Below are 14,460 nucleotides of genomic sequence, written 5' to 3'. Positions count from 1 at the left end.
ACACACACACACACACACACACACACACACACACACACACACACACACACACACACACACACACACACACACACACACACACACACACACACACACACACACACACACACACACACACTTCTTTAAGATGCACTTTACATATATTGATCAGAGTTTGGCCACGTTGGAGAAAATGAACTGCATCCAAAGTCAAATAAGGTTTCTGCAAGACTGACCAAGCTTAATTTAAGGCTTAAATAAACTGTAAATTAAAGCACGAATCGATTATCTGATACATTTTGCAACCTAAATGAAAAAGGTGAATAACTGTTATTGGGTAGCTGGAAACTCAGCTGCACAACATTTGTTTTAAACTCAGGTAAAGTCCTTGGAAGTTTTTCAAAAGCTTTTTAATGTGTTATTATATTGTAATAAAAATATGGGATGTGTCTGGATCACTCTTATTCTTTTTGTTGTTGTTAATATCGTTGTGTGTAAATACTAAGTAGTTCAAGTTGGGCTTGATAGCACATGCTGAGAAATGAAAACTGCCAGTAATTGTGTGTTTGTATATAACTCTTGCTGCTATAGTTTCCGCACTAAAATCAAGCCTCACCGCTTTACGCCTGGAGGCAGAGACTTCACTAAAGATAACTTACCAAAGACGGTAATGACCAATCATTTCCCAGAATGTTTTAAACAAGTTTAAACTATATTTGAAGTCATAACATGATATATCGTCCTCAGATATTCATATATTTTGTCATTTGACTAACAGAAGTTGTTTACCTACTAACCTTTCCATCCATCCTTTGATTACATTCTTATCTGTGTCACTCGTATAACTAGTTCAGATTTAATTGAGAATAAAAACACGAGGTTGAATGTCGGGATAATCCTGAATATTTTAAATAGTAGAAAAGATGAGCGTGTTTATTGATCGTGTAAGAACGAACAGACTCACAAAAGGTTTCCATTTCATTCATCTTTTATTTATATGGGCAACCTTATTATTAGCTTATTTTAAATTTGTTCCTTTAAGGCACATTTGTCAAACTCGAGGCCCGGGGGCCAAATCAGGCCCTTGGTGGATTTAATTTCGGCCCGCAGGATAATTTCTAATTACTATTAGATCTGGTCCGCCGGTATATAGAACCTTCACTCCATCCTGAGGGTCTCCTCAGCTCAGAGCCTGAACCCAAACATTGATGACCTTGCACCCAAGATGAGATGCTAAGTATCTGAGCTAGCATCACAGAGCAGCACACTGAGTTTAATGGATGTTTCCTTCTCCACTTTTTCTCTCACGACAACAGGGCATGTTTGTTTTTCTCTTTGAGGGGAATAGTTTTGTTGAAGCTGTTGTTGGCCTGTGGGAAAATGTAATCATAAGAAATGACTCTGGAAAAGCTGCAGATAGAGCCATAAGAAATGAATGCAACTGATTATTTCATGTTTAATGTTGTTTTTATAGGCAATCATTTAAGCTTTGTTAGTTCCAGGTTTAATCTGTGCAATAAGTTCATTTCAATAAGTTCTGCAATAAACATTGAACCAGTCCGGCCCTCCACTAGTACCCATTTTTTTTATTTTGGCCCACTGTGTATTTGAGTTTGACACCCCTGATCTAAAGCAAGTCGCCAAAAATGAAAGGCTAAACCGAGGTGCCGTTTCAAGAGTTTAAACATATTTTTAAAAATAACTTGCAATTATTTTGACCATGAATTGTAATGTTAATATCATCCTATTCCTACCCATAACTCACATACGGCCTAAATCACTCCACAGGAATCATAAATAAACAGCAGTGATAAATATCCGGGCTGTCCATCGTGGCCCTCCATCCTTCTTTCTAACGGGCAGCAGCCAATCGAGCGAGCGAGGCCGGCTGCATTAATTACAGCTGCTACAGAGAGACGTGTGGCTGGAAGAAGAAAGGATACTGAACTGGAGAGAATTCACTCTCAACAGCAGTGGATTATGATGTCAAACATGTGCATTTATGAATACACAACAGACTGGAGTTGTCAAAATCACAAAAATAGAATGACAACTTGCAAGAAGAGATATAAAAGTCAACTTGTTAGTGTTTAAACCACAAAGCATCCAACCAGTGTGGGACAAAACAGAGCATTAAAATGACTGCAAGGTTACTCATCCAATCATTTCTGTCCATCTGGCTGTGTATTTATGTGTGTTCCTGTACTTGTGTGTGTGACAGAAATGGGCCATAACTCTGCTGGACAGGCTGTAAGACCTGTGGTCGTGATCTCTTGCCCTGCGTGGTAATGAAGCGCCGTGGAGCGATTACTCTCACACATGCACAGCACATACCGGCCGGGCCATGAAATGTGACATTCAACACATTTAAAAGCTGGGACGCATGGGACTCTCAGATACATCTCAAACCTACAGAGAGTAAGGAGGCGGGAACAGATACTGTAGCTGGTAGGGCTGTCCCGAACACAATTTTTCGGGCTCCGGATATTCGGTAGTAATCAGCAGCGAATATTCGGGCGCGTAGTAATCAGCAGCGAACCGCTTCAACACGTGTATTTCGGGGTATTCACGTTATTCATTTTGTTATTCTACAGTATTGTTGTTTTATAGTTATTTGTTAATGTAACCCAATTTGTGTTCTTTGAAATTGAAAAGGATATCGCATTGTGTTTGTTAATTTCGTTGCAGTTGTATATGTCTTAAGTGTAATTTGGCTTGGCTTCCTTTTTGTATGGACATGCTTTTATTTTGAAGGAGAGGTAGCGCTATTGACAGGAAGTTGTTGTTGCTATGGAAACAACGTGACGGAGATTAACGGAGAAAAGTAATATCTACATATAAAGACGGAGAAAGTAAACGATAACGTTTATGGTTGTGTTGGCACCCCCCGAACAAGCTCTTACGTTGATATTGGAGATTTCAATCAATTCAATTTGAAAAAAAAACGAAACGAATAACGAAATTGAAACCCGATTAGTACTCCAACGAACGTATATTCGGGTACAGCCCTAATGCGCAGCACATACCGGCCGGGCCATGAAATGTGACATGCAACACATTTAAAAGCTGGGACACATGGGACTCTCAGACACATGCACAGTACAAATGATCTCAAACCTACGGATGGCGGGAACAGATACTGTAGCTTGTGAGAAGAACTAGTAGGTAAAAGCTTGATAAACCACTATAAATGACACATCTGTCCTTCCTGAAGCAAGGAGCTGATTTCTGATGAAAATGACACGTACAAAAGAGGCCATGGCTTTAGTTTGTTCCTTCACATACCTGCATATAAAATTACCACATCTAGGAACTGCAACACCTTTGACGAGGACGCATAATTTAGCTTTTAGCTGACAGAGTCATCCCACCCACCTGCTCCTCTGAGAGCAGCACACTGAGCACATTACTAAACCCTGTTCACTGCAAGAGCAGAGCTACAAGACAATACATCTAACCTTGACAGCTGCTAAAGAGGGCCTCGTATACCTGTATTGGGAATACGTGTTCAACTACTGTCCTTATCAATACGGCAGAGTGAAACGGATTAAAGAATGGTGCAGGAATGAGTATAAAAAAAACAGGAATTTTTTTGGGACATTTTAGCACTTCCAATTCCCTTTTCTTGAAGTCGTTGATTTTCTGTTGGTTCGATACCTGTCTTAATAAGGTCTGTGGCAAACACGAGCTGAAGATAGTTTAACAGTTTGTTATACTACATATAAATTATGTCATTAAATACCCCACTTGTCCATTTGTGAGGTATTAAGAAGACCCTAACCCTAAATGAGACTACTAAAAGTCATCACGCTGATTATTAGCCACCTTTAGCTTAGCGTTGTTATCATGAAGTCCTGCAACCATCCTTTGTAGCCTAACGTTAGCTCTTTACTTCTAGAGATTGCATTTAAAATATGTGGAGATTTATTATCCTCCTGAACAAAACATTTAAGCATCACAAAAGTGTGTTTGCCACAGATCTAATTTTCTGCTTTTATTCAAAATCAAAAGGAAAAATTGTATTCATATTTTGTTAAGGAAACCAGTGCTATGCTAACTAACATACACACACATACGTCATCCCTGCAACACTTCATTGCAAGCCTGTCAACTACAGCAAAATGTGTGTGTGTCAGTTTGTGAGTGTGTGTGTGTGCAAGAAAGTCAATGAGGCCTCTTTTTTGGTGAGCTCATCACAGCTACAGTGTTACCATGGTGACGCAGCCAGCTAGCGGCCACATGACATGATGAGAGGGAGACAGAAAGAGGGATGGAGGGAGGGCGGATGAACACACAGAGGGACAATGCAAACAGAGATGTGTGTGTGTGTGTGTGTGTGTGTGTGTGTGTGTGTGTGTGTGTGTGTGTGTGTGTGTGTGTGTGTGTGTGTGTGTGTGTGTGTGTGTGTGTGTGTGTGTGTGTGTGTGTGTGTGTGTGTGTGTTCATGGTATTGTAGTAGTGGCTGAGGCCAGCAAATTTGTTAACCAGGCCTCCACTGTGCTGCTGCCAAACATGCTGCTACTATCACCAGCTGCTGCTTAACACAGGTACAGGTACACACACACACACACACACACACACACACACACACACACACACACACAGACACACACACACACACACACACACACACACACCGAGACTCACACTGACCTTTTAGTCAAAGTCAAACTCCAGGCCTGTCAACAGTGTTTTCCCCTCAGTAGTGACAGCGTTATTTATAAGTGGATGTCATTGAGATGTTTGATAAACCACGATGTTGTTTCTCAGGAAACAGCTTCATTTCTATTTTCTAATCTGCAGCACAATACGGTTTACTTCATTTCCTAACCATTTCTTAATAAAATGTCAGTGAGCAGTAGGGTGATATCTTCCAAGTGATGTTTCTATAGCCAAGCAATTTTAACAACATTCTTTATAGAAAAATCGTCTTTTAAAATGTGATTCCAGCTTTTTAAAAGTGAGGATTGGCTGCTTTCTCTTCATGTCATGCATTACAACAGACTATGTTTGCGTGGTGTGATGTTGGTCGGAGAGACATAAAAACATGTCATCTTGAGCTCTGGGATAATATTCATTGTATTTTCCTTATTTCATGGCGTGTAATTGAACGAACAAATCTCATTAAATACTCGTTAGTAGCAGGCCTAATATCAATTTGTCTAGCACTTAAGATGTTCCCAAAGCGTTTATGTCTCTCCCCTTGCAGTTGTGGGAAATGCTGCAAATCAATGCAAAGTTAGGAATCAAAAATAATAACAGAACGAATAAGCTGTCTTTGAAGTACATTAACAATCCCATTGTAGCCTCGGGTGGAAACTGTAACACTGGCGTCTAGAAAATAAATCTGATCACGCATCACTCTGAAAACAACCCAGTCATTCTGCCCAGACTACAGGAAACCCACTATCTCCACAGAACACACACTTCCTGTCGGCTTCCTGCTTCCTGTGAAACAAGGAAAAGGAGGGAGTGGCGGCTGATGTCACGGCGACTCTGCTTCCACGCTGCGCTCACATCCCAGAGGAAAGAAAGTGGACACAAGCTTCCTGCGAGTAAATTCCTTTCACTCCCACATGTTCAATTGGTTTGTGGTTTAGCTAGTTCAAACTGGGACCTTTTCGCAGGACATCGCGCTGTTTAAAAGACACATTTTTGGCTTTCATTGTCTGATATCCTACTGTTTTCTTTCCTCGCATGGAGCAAAAATAACATTTCAGTACCCCTGTACTACTGGGCATGCTTCCCTTTTCCTTTGAGTCTCCTGCTAATGTTGCAACCATCCCATTTCTCTCCGTCTTTCCACCACCCTGGGCCAAAGTGAGGATGCTAAACTCGATATGTCACAGTGTATCAACACATTGTCACCCTATACAGCCATGCAATACATAGTGGAGATGAGAAATACTGTGAACCATATGGAGATGCTGATTGTATTTTTAGTAGGGCTGTCAAACGATTACAATTTTTAATCAGATTAATCACAGCTTAAACATTAATTAATCATGATTAATCACCATTCGAACTATGTCCAAAATATCCCATTTCTTTATGTATATTGTTGTGGGAATGGAAAGATAAATGAAAGGAGGCGGATATATCCATTTAACATACAGTATGTTTATTCTAACATTGTTCTGTGTGTCAAAATGAAAGACAGCCCACACACCTATCAATCATCAAACCGTGGGGTCTTATTTCATTACGTGTTGAATTCTATCAACACGTAATGTTGTATCGATGTATAGAGAGATGTACTACAGCAAAAGTATTCTCCGTCGGGACTTCCAGCAACAACACCACGCCGTTATCTTGATTCTGATTGGCCAGAAGACATTATCGAAGATGTTCTATTGAGAAGACGATCACTACCTGACAAAAGTTTTCAAAACCGTTTCTAGTCTTCGGTATTTCCAGACAAGTGGCTACTGAAATCAATCTTACTAACTGCTGTCTGTGCGATTTACTCCGCGCGAGTTGGCGGACTTTATTTTGCTTACTTTAACATCATTTTTCATGGTGGGGCGAAGCCATTTCTTGGTATGGGTGTAGCCTACCCTAGCCATACCCTGGCGCTGCCACTGGTGGGATGTATGGGGAGGGCCATTCTGCACATGCGTTAAATATTTTTAACGCAGTTAATTCAAAAAATTAATTACCGCCGTTCACGCGATAATTTTGACAGCATTAATTTTTAGCCACCTTTTGTGTACCTGACAGCAAAATAATTTCTTAGCATTATTTCGACATGTTCCTTAAACTCAGCTTTCTCAGACAGGGCATGATTATTCCATTAAACTAAGATCCAACACGTGCCAGATCCTCCTCCACGCCTGTTGTGCAGCTTAGTCATGTGCACGGAAATTTGATGAGCCGTTACACTTCACTCTCACATGTGTCATTTTGCCACATTGTGCAGTAACTGGCAAATCCGGCTTTCACTGTAATTGCTTTGTCATCCGAAGGTATCAGGCAGACACATGAAAGCCATGTTTAGGTTAAAGCAACGAGCATAAGGGCTATTCCAACAAATAACAAGGGCAGAAAAAACAGCATAGGTCCGATAAGATGTTGTGAATATCTAAATCGGAAAGGTTAAGAAGAGTTTACATTTAAACACAGGATGTTTCTGTCTGTTCAGCTAGGCAGATATTAGAAAAAAGAGAAAATATCTGTCATACTTTGTTACGCCTGATCTGTTTTCCAAGCGTGAAGGTTTAACTGTGGCCAAGTGGAAATAAAACTATGCAAGAAGAAGTAATACAGGCTTTATTTCAAGCTCTGCTGCAACTTAAAAGCTCTGTAATGTATTTTTAAAAAGGCAATTATTCTTAAATTAAGATATAAAACTTGATATTTTTCTTATTGAAGTGCTATGTGTGATCCGTGGTGATCTGCACACAGTGTGAACATAGGAGAAGTTAACAACTCTATGTAAACTGGTGCCTATAAACACTTTTAGAAAGGTCAGTGTTCAGTTCATTATAGTGGAGTTGGAGTTGTTTCCAGGCAGGATCTATTGAGAAGTGGATGGACAAAAAAGCTGCTGTTCCCGTTTCAACCCGTAAGCCTCTGTTGAGTTGCTCCGGATAAAAAGTGGAAAGATTCCTTAGGTCAGCAGTCAGGGCAGGAAATGTCCTACCTGCATAACACGCATTATAAAAGTGCAGTTCAACGGATCTGAACTTTGTCTGAACTCAAACTTTTTTACTGACAGCTAAAGTGAAGATCACACAGGAAGTCCTCATCATTTAGCTACAGCTCCAAACTGCCCCGAGCCGAGGTGAATGTCGGCGTAATACAAGTCAGACCTGCCTGATTATCAACAATATTACATGTAATTACTGGCTTTAATAGCACTTCCTGATAATTACAACGCTGTCACAGGCACTTCCTCATGCTTAATAGTATCGCCTGATAGGGCCTAAGGATGGGAGCGATTAATCGAATATTCGAAAATTATTCAGGTTTTCGAATATTGTTTTTTGGGAGTGGTGCCTAAGTTGATTACATATGATCAAATTAATTCAATGTATACGACAGAGCCATAGCTAAGTGTGTTAGGTCTAAAGGTGTGTGTTGCTACGCTCACCGGTCCCTCACAGCGGGCAGAGCTGCTGATCTCTCTCTCTCTCTCGCGTCCGGTTATACTTCACTCGCATTTATGTCCAAATCCATCAGATCTAGCTAGTTCTAGCCAATGCTATGGCTGCTGCCCCTCCCTACACGCAGATCACGCAGACTCAAACCTCATCTTATGCCCACATTCCAGCTGAGAGGGTCTTCTCTACAGCTGGCCTGATTGTGAGTCGCCTCCACACCCGCCTCTCCCCTGAGTAGACATGCTCATATTCTTAAAGAAGAATGAGTATTGAATAGCTGCATTCTGAGCATAGCCCTGTTACAGGTTGTTGATCTCTGTTGTCACGGGTTACGTTACCCTAACCCGTTATGTTGTTCGTGTATGATCCCTCTTTCATTTAAAAACCAAGTTATGTTTTAAGCATGAAAGCTGCAGGCCTATAGCTGTTCAAACTGTGATCACCAGTTCAATACATTTGACGAATTCGACTTGGTTTCTATACTTATTTGAACATGTTTTTAATAACTTTTTTAATTGTTTCCCACATTTTTTATAGGATATGTACATTTCGGTTAACCGTTTTTTTGGGGGGTCGAATATTCCGATATACATTTGCTTTCAAATTCCCATCCCTAATCCATACAGTACAACGAGCGAATACTGAAAATACTTTTGTAAGCTGATATTAATCATCTACTTTATCATTTATCTTGCACTTTCCTTTCAACTGTAGAAAAGGGCGGCTTGTCCTGTACAATATGTGTCAGTGTGTTAATGATTTAAATATGTGGCAACACTTTTGTTTATGGCTCATTGGATTATAAAGAAACAGAAGTTGGGTTGGGTGAAAAGGACTGGCTTGACATTTTATGAAAATCAAGATATCTTGCTTTTTCAATACTAGCGCTACAGAGTTATATTCAGGACTATCTTGACAACAACTTGTTTCCTTATGCACAGCTTTCCAAGCACAAAGGGCTGCTGGATATCAGTTGTCAACATTGAAACTTTTACACAAACAACATGTTTTGTTTTGGGAGGGTTCCTGCAGATTCTGCAGACTGTGCTCACAATCCTAAAAAACAAACAAATGCTTCTCTTCAAACCGGACTGGGAGTCTTATTTTTAGGTGAAATGTTGTAGCTATAAAATGCAGTCATATTGTGAAAAGCATAGGTCTAAACTGAAACTGGATTCAAACCAGACCAGACTAATATAAAAAGAAATTCAACCATAATATAATCTATTCCCACCAAACACTCAACCAAAAGCTAAAACAGATATAGGTTAGCAATCTTTAGTCGATTCACGTTCATTTATAACTGGGAAGTGTAACCCTACACAACCTAAAAACAGAAGTGAAGCAGAGTAAACATTCCCACACCACAATCGTTTCATCCAAATTAAACAAACTGTTAATGTGATTGCATCCGAATTCCAGTACATGCATTGTGTTAAATGTTCCAGGCCTAGTGTTTATTGAACTCTGCAACAATAAGCCCCATGTCTCTGTCTATAGCGAGTCCCCACGTGACACAAAGTACCTGTTGTGTTATAATCAGCCCACCATAAGTCCCACAGCAGGACTTATTCAGTTTGGTTTGTGAGATTAAAAAGTTTGAGAACCTTTGCTCCAGACTAATCAGCCATCCATTACTAATCTAATCACACGAATGATCTCACCGCTCTCCGAGGCAGTTTGGGCTGTAATTCACAAATGAAACGTTGTTAATTATCAGATACGACGATTGTTTGTGGTAAATCAAGTCTAAAATCAGTGTCAATCACAGATCACACTGTATATATAATTACATGTGCAGCATATTTCAGGCAAAGCTAGTGAGGAGAAGTCTAGGCGGTGTAAAGGACACTTGTGCAGCATGGGGGCTCGACCAGCTGACATATGGGCAGGGTGTGGCGTGTCAAGGAAGGCCATGCATCTGCTTACTCATGTTCCACTGGACAAAACTGTGAGCCGTCTTCAGCAGCAACACTAAAGCAATGCTTCCTGTACACTGAGAGAAGCACAGCCTATGAGCACTTCTGGACTGGGTTAATCATTGCTCACAGAATGGAGAGGCTGTGTGTCCAGAACACAACTCCTGCCAACGGCTGGCCAGCTTCAATCCTGATAAATTAATCGGCTCAAGAAGAGGAGACGGGACCCTGTGGCCCCCCTACACCCTTATCCAAGGAGATGGGGGGGTGGGCTGCCCGCCTAAAAAGGCACTGCAGCTGACGCCATCACGGTCATAGCTATAAATCAAAACTACTAAGGCATGAGATGCACCGGTTAAAGAGTGAGGATAGATGGTTATCGACTAACTCCTTAAGGACTAAACACATGAGCAAGCACTTGCTATACTCCGGTAGCGTTGATGTATCTGAATCCTGCAGGAAGGAGTTTCAAATCCTGGCATGTTTTTAGTAAACAAACCCTCAACCTGTGTCCAGATTAATTACAGTACTGTCAAATTATTGCAGGTCGCATCTAGCTAGCTAATGTAAGGACAATGCAGGGCGACATGGATATTGCACTGGCTTGTTTTTGTTAAGCTCAGACCATGCATGCTTTTAAATGTGCCATACCTGGTGTAAGCATTGACGCCTAGCTTGTTGCTAATACTTTAAGCTTTTATCTTTTTGCCCTGCGTATCAAACAACCTCACCGTGTGACTGGGTTTGTCAGCCATTGCCCACTGCTGCAAGCCCGCTACTCGAGCAATACACACAGCTAACTCTGCCATAGCTGGAAATATCACCACTTTAGCTTATTATTTAAACAATAATGTGTGTAGTACAGACAATGCATTTGATTCTGGGGGTCGCTTTCTTACACCCAACACAATGTATGCATGATTCGTGTTTGCTCCACAGGTAATATGCCTGCTAAGCTAGTTAGCCTCAATACGTTCCCTCCTGTGTGGGAGATAACAACACACCAAACTCCATTCAAAAATCTGACAATTTAATGTTCACTCCGTTCTCGCACAGGTAGACCATTCTGTGACCACGCCATAATATGTTATATTTAAAGCTTTGTTCTTTAAGACAAATTCGGCCTGTTTAAAATGTACAAATGTATCTTTAAAGATAATTATCCATACTATAAAGCTATTAGCTACCCAGCTGTGGGCGGTAGCTGTAGCTAGCTGACTAGTGGGACATGTTTCTAAAAAAGGAAGGATTTTACCTAAATCTGATGCTAATTTGTGGAGAAATAATCATTTTTGACAGACAAGAAATACAGTAAAAATATACTATAATTGACCTTAAACTACACATCATATTTCACAGGTTTGATGCAGGATTACATTTCTTTAATTAGTGAAGGAAATTGGTATGTGAACTATATAAATAAAGTGCTTTACGTGCAATGCTACACTTCATAGTAAAATGTTGTATTTTCAACTACACTTAACTTATCTGACAGCTGTAGTTAAAACACTTTTCAGTCAGGCAGGAGTCAGGTAAAACATACTAAAATAACCAAATGCATTGAAATAAAACTGAGATTTCCAAAACATGTGAACATCCCACAATATACTTAATAAACCATGTTTTCCTTAAGTCAAATTCGGCATACTTATTATGCACAAGCTGGCTTTATAAAATTTATAAATTAGAGAATAATTCCTAATAAAAAGCCACTAGCTTCACAGTTGTGGGCGGTAGCTAGTGGTTAGCTGAAGTGGGAAATGTTACTATAAAGGAATATTTAACCTAAAAATGAGGCCGATCTGTGAAGAAATGTCCATTTTGACCTTTTGCAAGAAATCCACTCTCATATCTGTATTTAATTTCGAAGGCCTTACGACAACATAGTAAATCACTATATTTCTCAATGGAGTTCGGCATGTATTCTCTCCAGGGCACATACGGGGACTTAAACCACCGCGTAAACCAAGTAAACCACGCTGCCCACAAAAGCCTGTCTTTCAACATTTTCCAAGCCAAGTGTCAGACAGCTCCCGTCCCATTCACCCCGAGAGGAAAGGCCCTGTAGGACCACGGTGTTTCCTACATGTGTCTGCGGGGACTCCTACCTCTGTGGGCCGGCTGATCTCGAACAGGTCGAGCCGGTTGGCGTTCCAGTGGTTGATGATGTCGGCCAGTTTCCTCCTCTCCTCCTCCCTACTGCCCGTCATGGTGGACAATCTGACCCCCGGACAGTTGAATAAAAAAACTTCACGCTTAGTCCACAGGAGAAGGAACCAACGCCACCGCCTACAGAGACACCGAAAGCCTCAGGTCTACCGTTTTTTCTGTATCGCCGGTACTTTTGTGTCTGTGTCTCTCTCCGTTCACCGACCGACCGACCTGCCGTCTGATCTGTTTCTGCCGCGCGGTCACGCTGCGCCCATGCGCGCCCCCGACACACTCTAAATGCATGTACGTGCACGCGCAGAAGCATTAACTATTTGAGTGCCAAAAGAATGTGAATCATGACGTTGCTTTAATGAATGCACTCTGGTTTATAGGGTTAATAATAAGTACTTAGTGTAGTAAACCGGATTACGTCAGCGTTTGTTAATTCATTCGTTTTTTATTCCAAGAAAATTCCGGTTATTTTCATTTTGTATTTCATATTTTTCAATGTTTCTGTTAAAAATATAATGATTATAACAAATAATGTTAATACATTCAAATAAATACATACACATTTTCCTCGACTATTTAATAAGATTAATTTAAAGTAAACAACAGCCTGTATAGTAGAGATTTAAAGCTTATTATTAATATACCATCCTAAAAACTAAGCAAAATCCTATTTGTAAAAGAACCAGCATAGCATAAAAGTGCTGCATGGCCTATGTTACTTATGACTACGTTGACTCCATGGTTGTAAGCCTTAGGGTTATTATAATATTATAAAGTATTCCTAGAATAGGGAATAGCATAGATGTGTATCTCAGACAATTTTGTTGCATAATAAACCACTTAAAGCTAATTATAATACAGATTTAAGAGGCTTCTCTGTCTCTCTCAAACAGTGGGAAAGGAACATTCTTGGTTTCTTCTTGTTGACGTAATTTCTTCTAGCCAGCAGGTGCTGAATGCCACACAGCCATGCCAAGTACCTCTGTCCAACCGACACAACAACACACACAACAAATACACACACACACACACACACACACACACACACACACACACACTCACACACAAACAAATACACACACACGGACAAACAAATACACACTCACACACACACTTCCTTTCAGTACACAAAACGTATTACTATCTTTCTTCACAAATGCAGCAATCTGCCAAATACATTGATGGTATTTTCTTTGTTCTTTAAATCTTTGTAAAACATAGCTCGTTGCAGAGTTTTCTTTTCGTGAAGTAAAATAGGGTAAAAACTTACAGTATGGGTACATATTTACTCACACACAGAGATGCAATCTATATTTATGGGATGGAGGGGCCATTGTCTGCAGTTCTACCTAACTGATAGCATGTGTCACTGCAGGATCTCTTCCTTCCTGTGGACGCACCATAACATAATCAGCAAATGCTGGTTTCCCGTCTGTGACTCTATTTGTGTTTGTGTGTGTGTGTGTGTGTGTGTGTGTGTGTGTGTGTGTGTGTGTGTGTGTGTGTGTGTGTGTGTGCGTGTGCGTGTGCGTGTGTGTGTGTGTGTGTGTGTGGCCTAGCATTACTACTTGTGGGGACTCGCCTCCCTTACAAAATGGAGGTCCCCATGAGGGCAATCATTCATTTTAGGGTGAAGACTTGGTTAGGTTTAGCGTTCGGGTTAGGGTAGGGGTTAGGTTTTGAGTTATGGTTAGGCATGTGTTGGTTATGGTTAAGGTTAGGATAAGTCTCCAGAAAATGCATGTAAGTCAATGTAATGTCCCCTGAAGTGAATGTATACATGGTGTGTGTGTGTGTGTGTGTGTGTGTGTGTGTGTGTGTGTGTGTGTGTGTGTGTGTGTGTGTGTGTGTGTGTGTGTGTGTGTGTGTGTGTGTGTGTGTGTGTGTGTGTGTGTGTGCTGAAACTATGCGAACAGCAGCTCTTTATCAACACACAGCTGTCAGTAAGTCTGAAAATATCAGGCAGAAACGTGTGAGATCTCATGAATACAGTGGAGGTGATGGCAGCTCCAGGAATAGCTGTGATGCAGCGCTGAGGTTCGTCATGCTCGCCTCCCACCTGATCTCCAAGACAAAGTGTGGAGGGGGAGAACAGGAGCCTCTGCTCCTCAGGAAACACGTTAGTCACTGTGCCTGAATTAGTGTTAATGTTAGAGTGCAGCACGGACATAATGAGTGAGCACTGGGGAAATGTAATGATGTGTATTTAGTCGAGTCCTTACAGTAAGTATGCTATTTTATCCTCTTACTCCACTACATTTTGGAAGTCAATGTTGTAAACTACTTTATATCTGACT

At 40.8% G+C, this 14,460-nt stretch overlaps 1 protein-coding gene across 1 annotated transcript in view; it reads right to left on the bottom strand.

Moving 5' to 3' along the window:
• The window catches only part of afdna (afadin, adherens junction formation factor a), a 91,345-nt gene extending 78,929 nt beyond the window's left edge, over window positions 1-12,416 (bottom strand). The window contains exon 1 of the mRNA XM_079645325.1: window positions 12,109-12,416. Coding sequence (XP_079501451.1) covers window positions 12,109-12,210 — 102 coding nt within the window. The 5' untranslated portion in view covers window positions 12,211-12,416. The remainder of the gene's footprint in view (window positions 1-12,108) is intronic.
• Between the last annotated feature and the right edge of the window lie 2,044 nt (window positions 12,417-14,460).

The sequence above is a fragment of the Notothenia rossii genome (genome assembly GCF_949606895.1).
Source record: "Notothenia rossii genome assembly, chromosome: 8".
Taxonomy (NCBI): Eukaryota; Metazoa; Chordata; class Actinopteri; order Perciformes; family Nototheniidae; genus Notothenia; species Notothenia rossii.
This window is presented reverse-complemented; position numbering and strand designations above follow the sequence as displayed.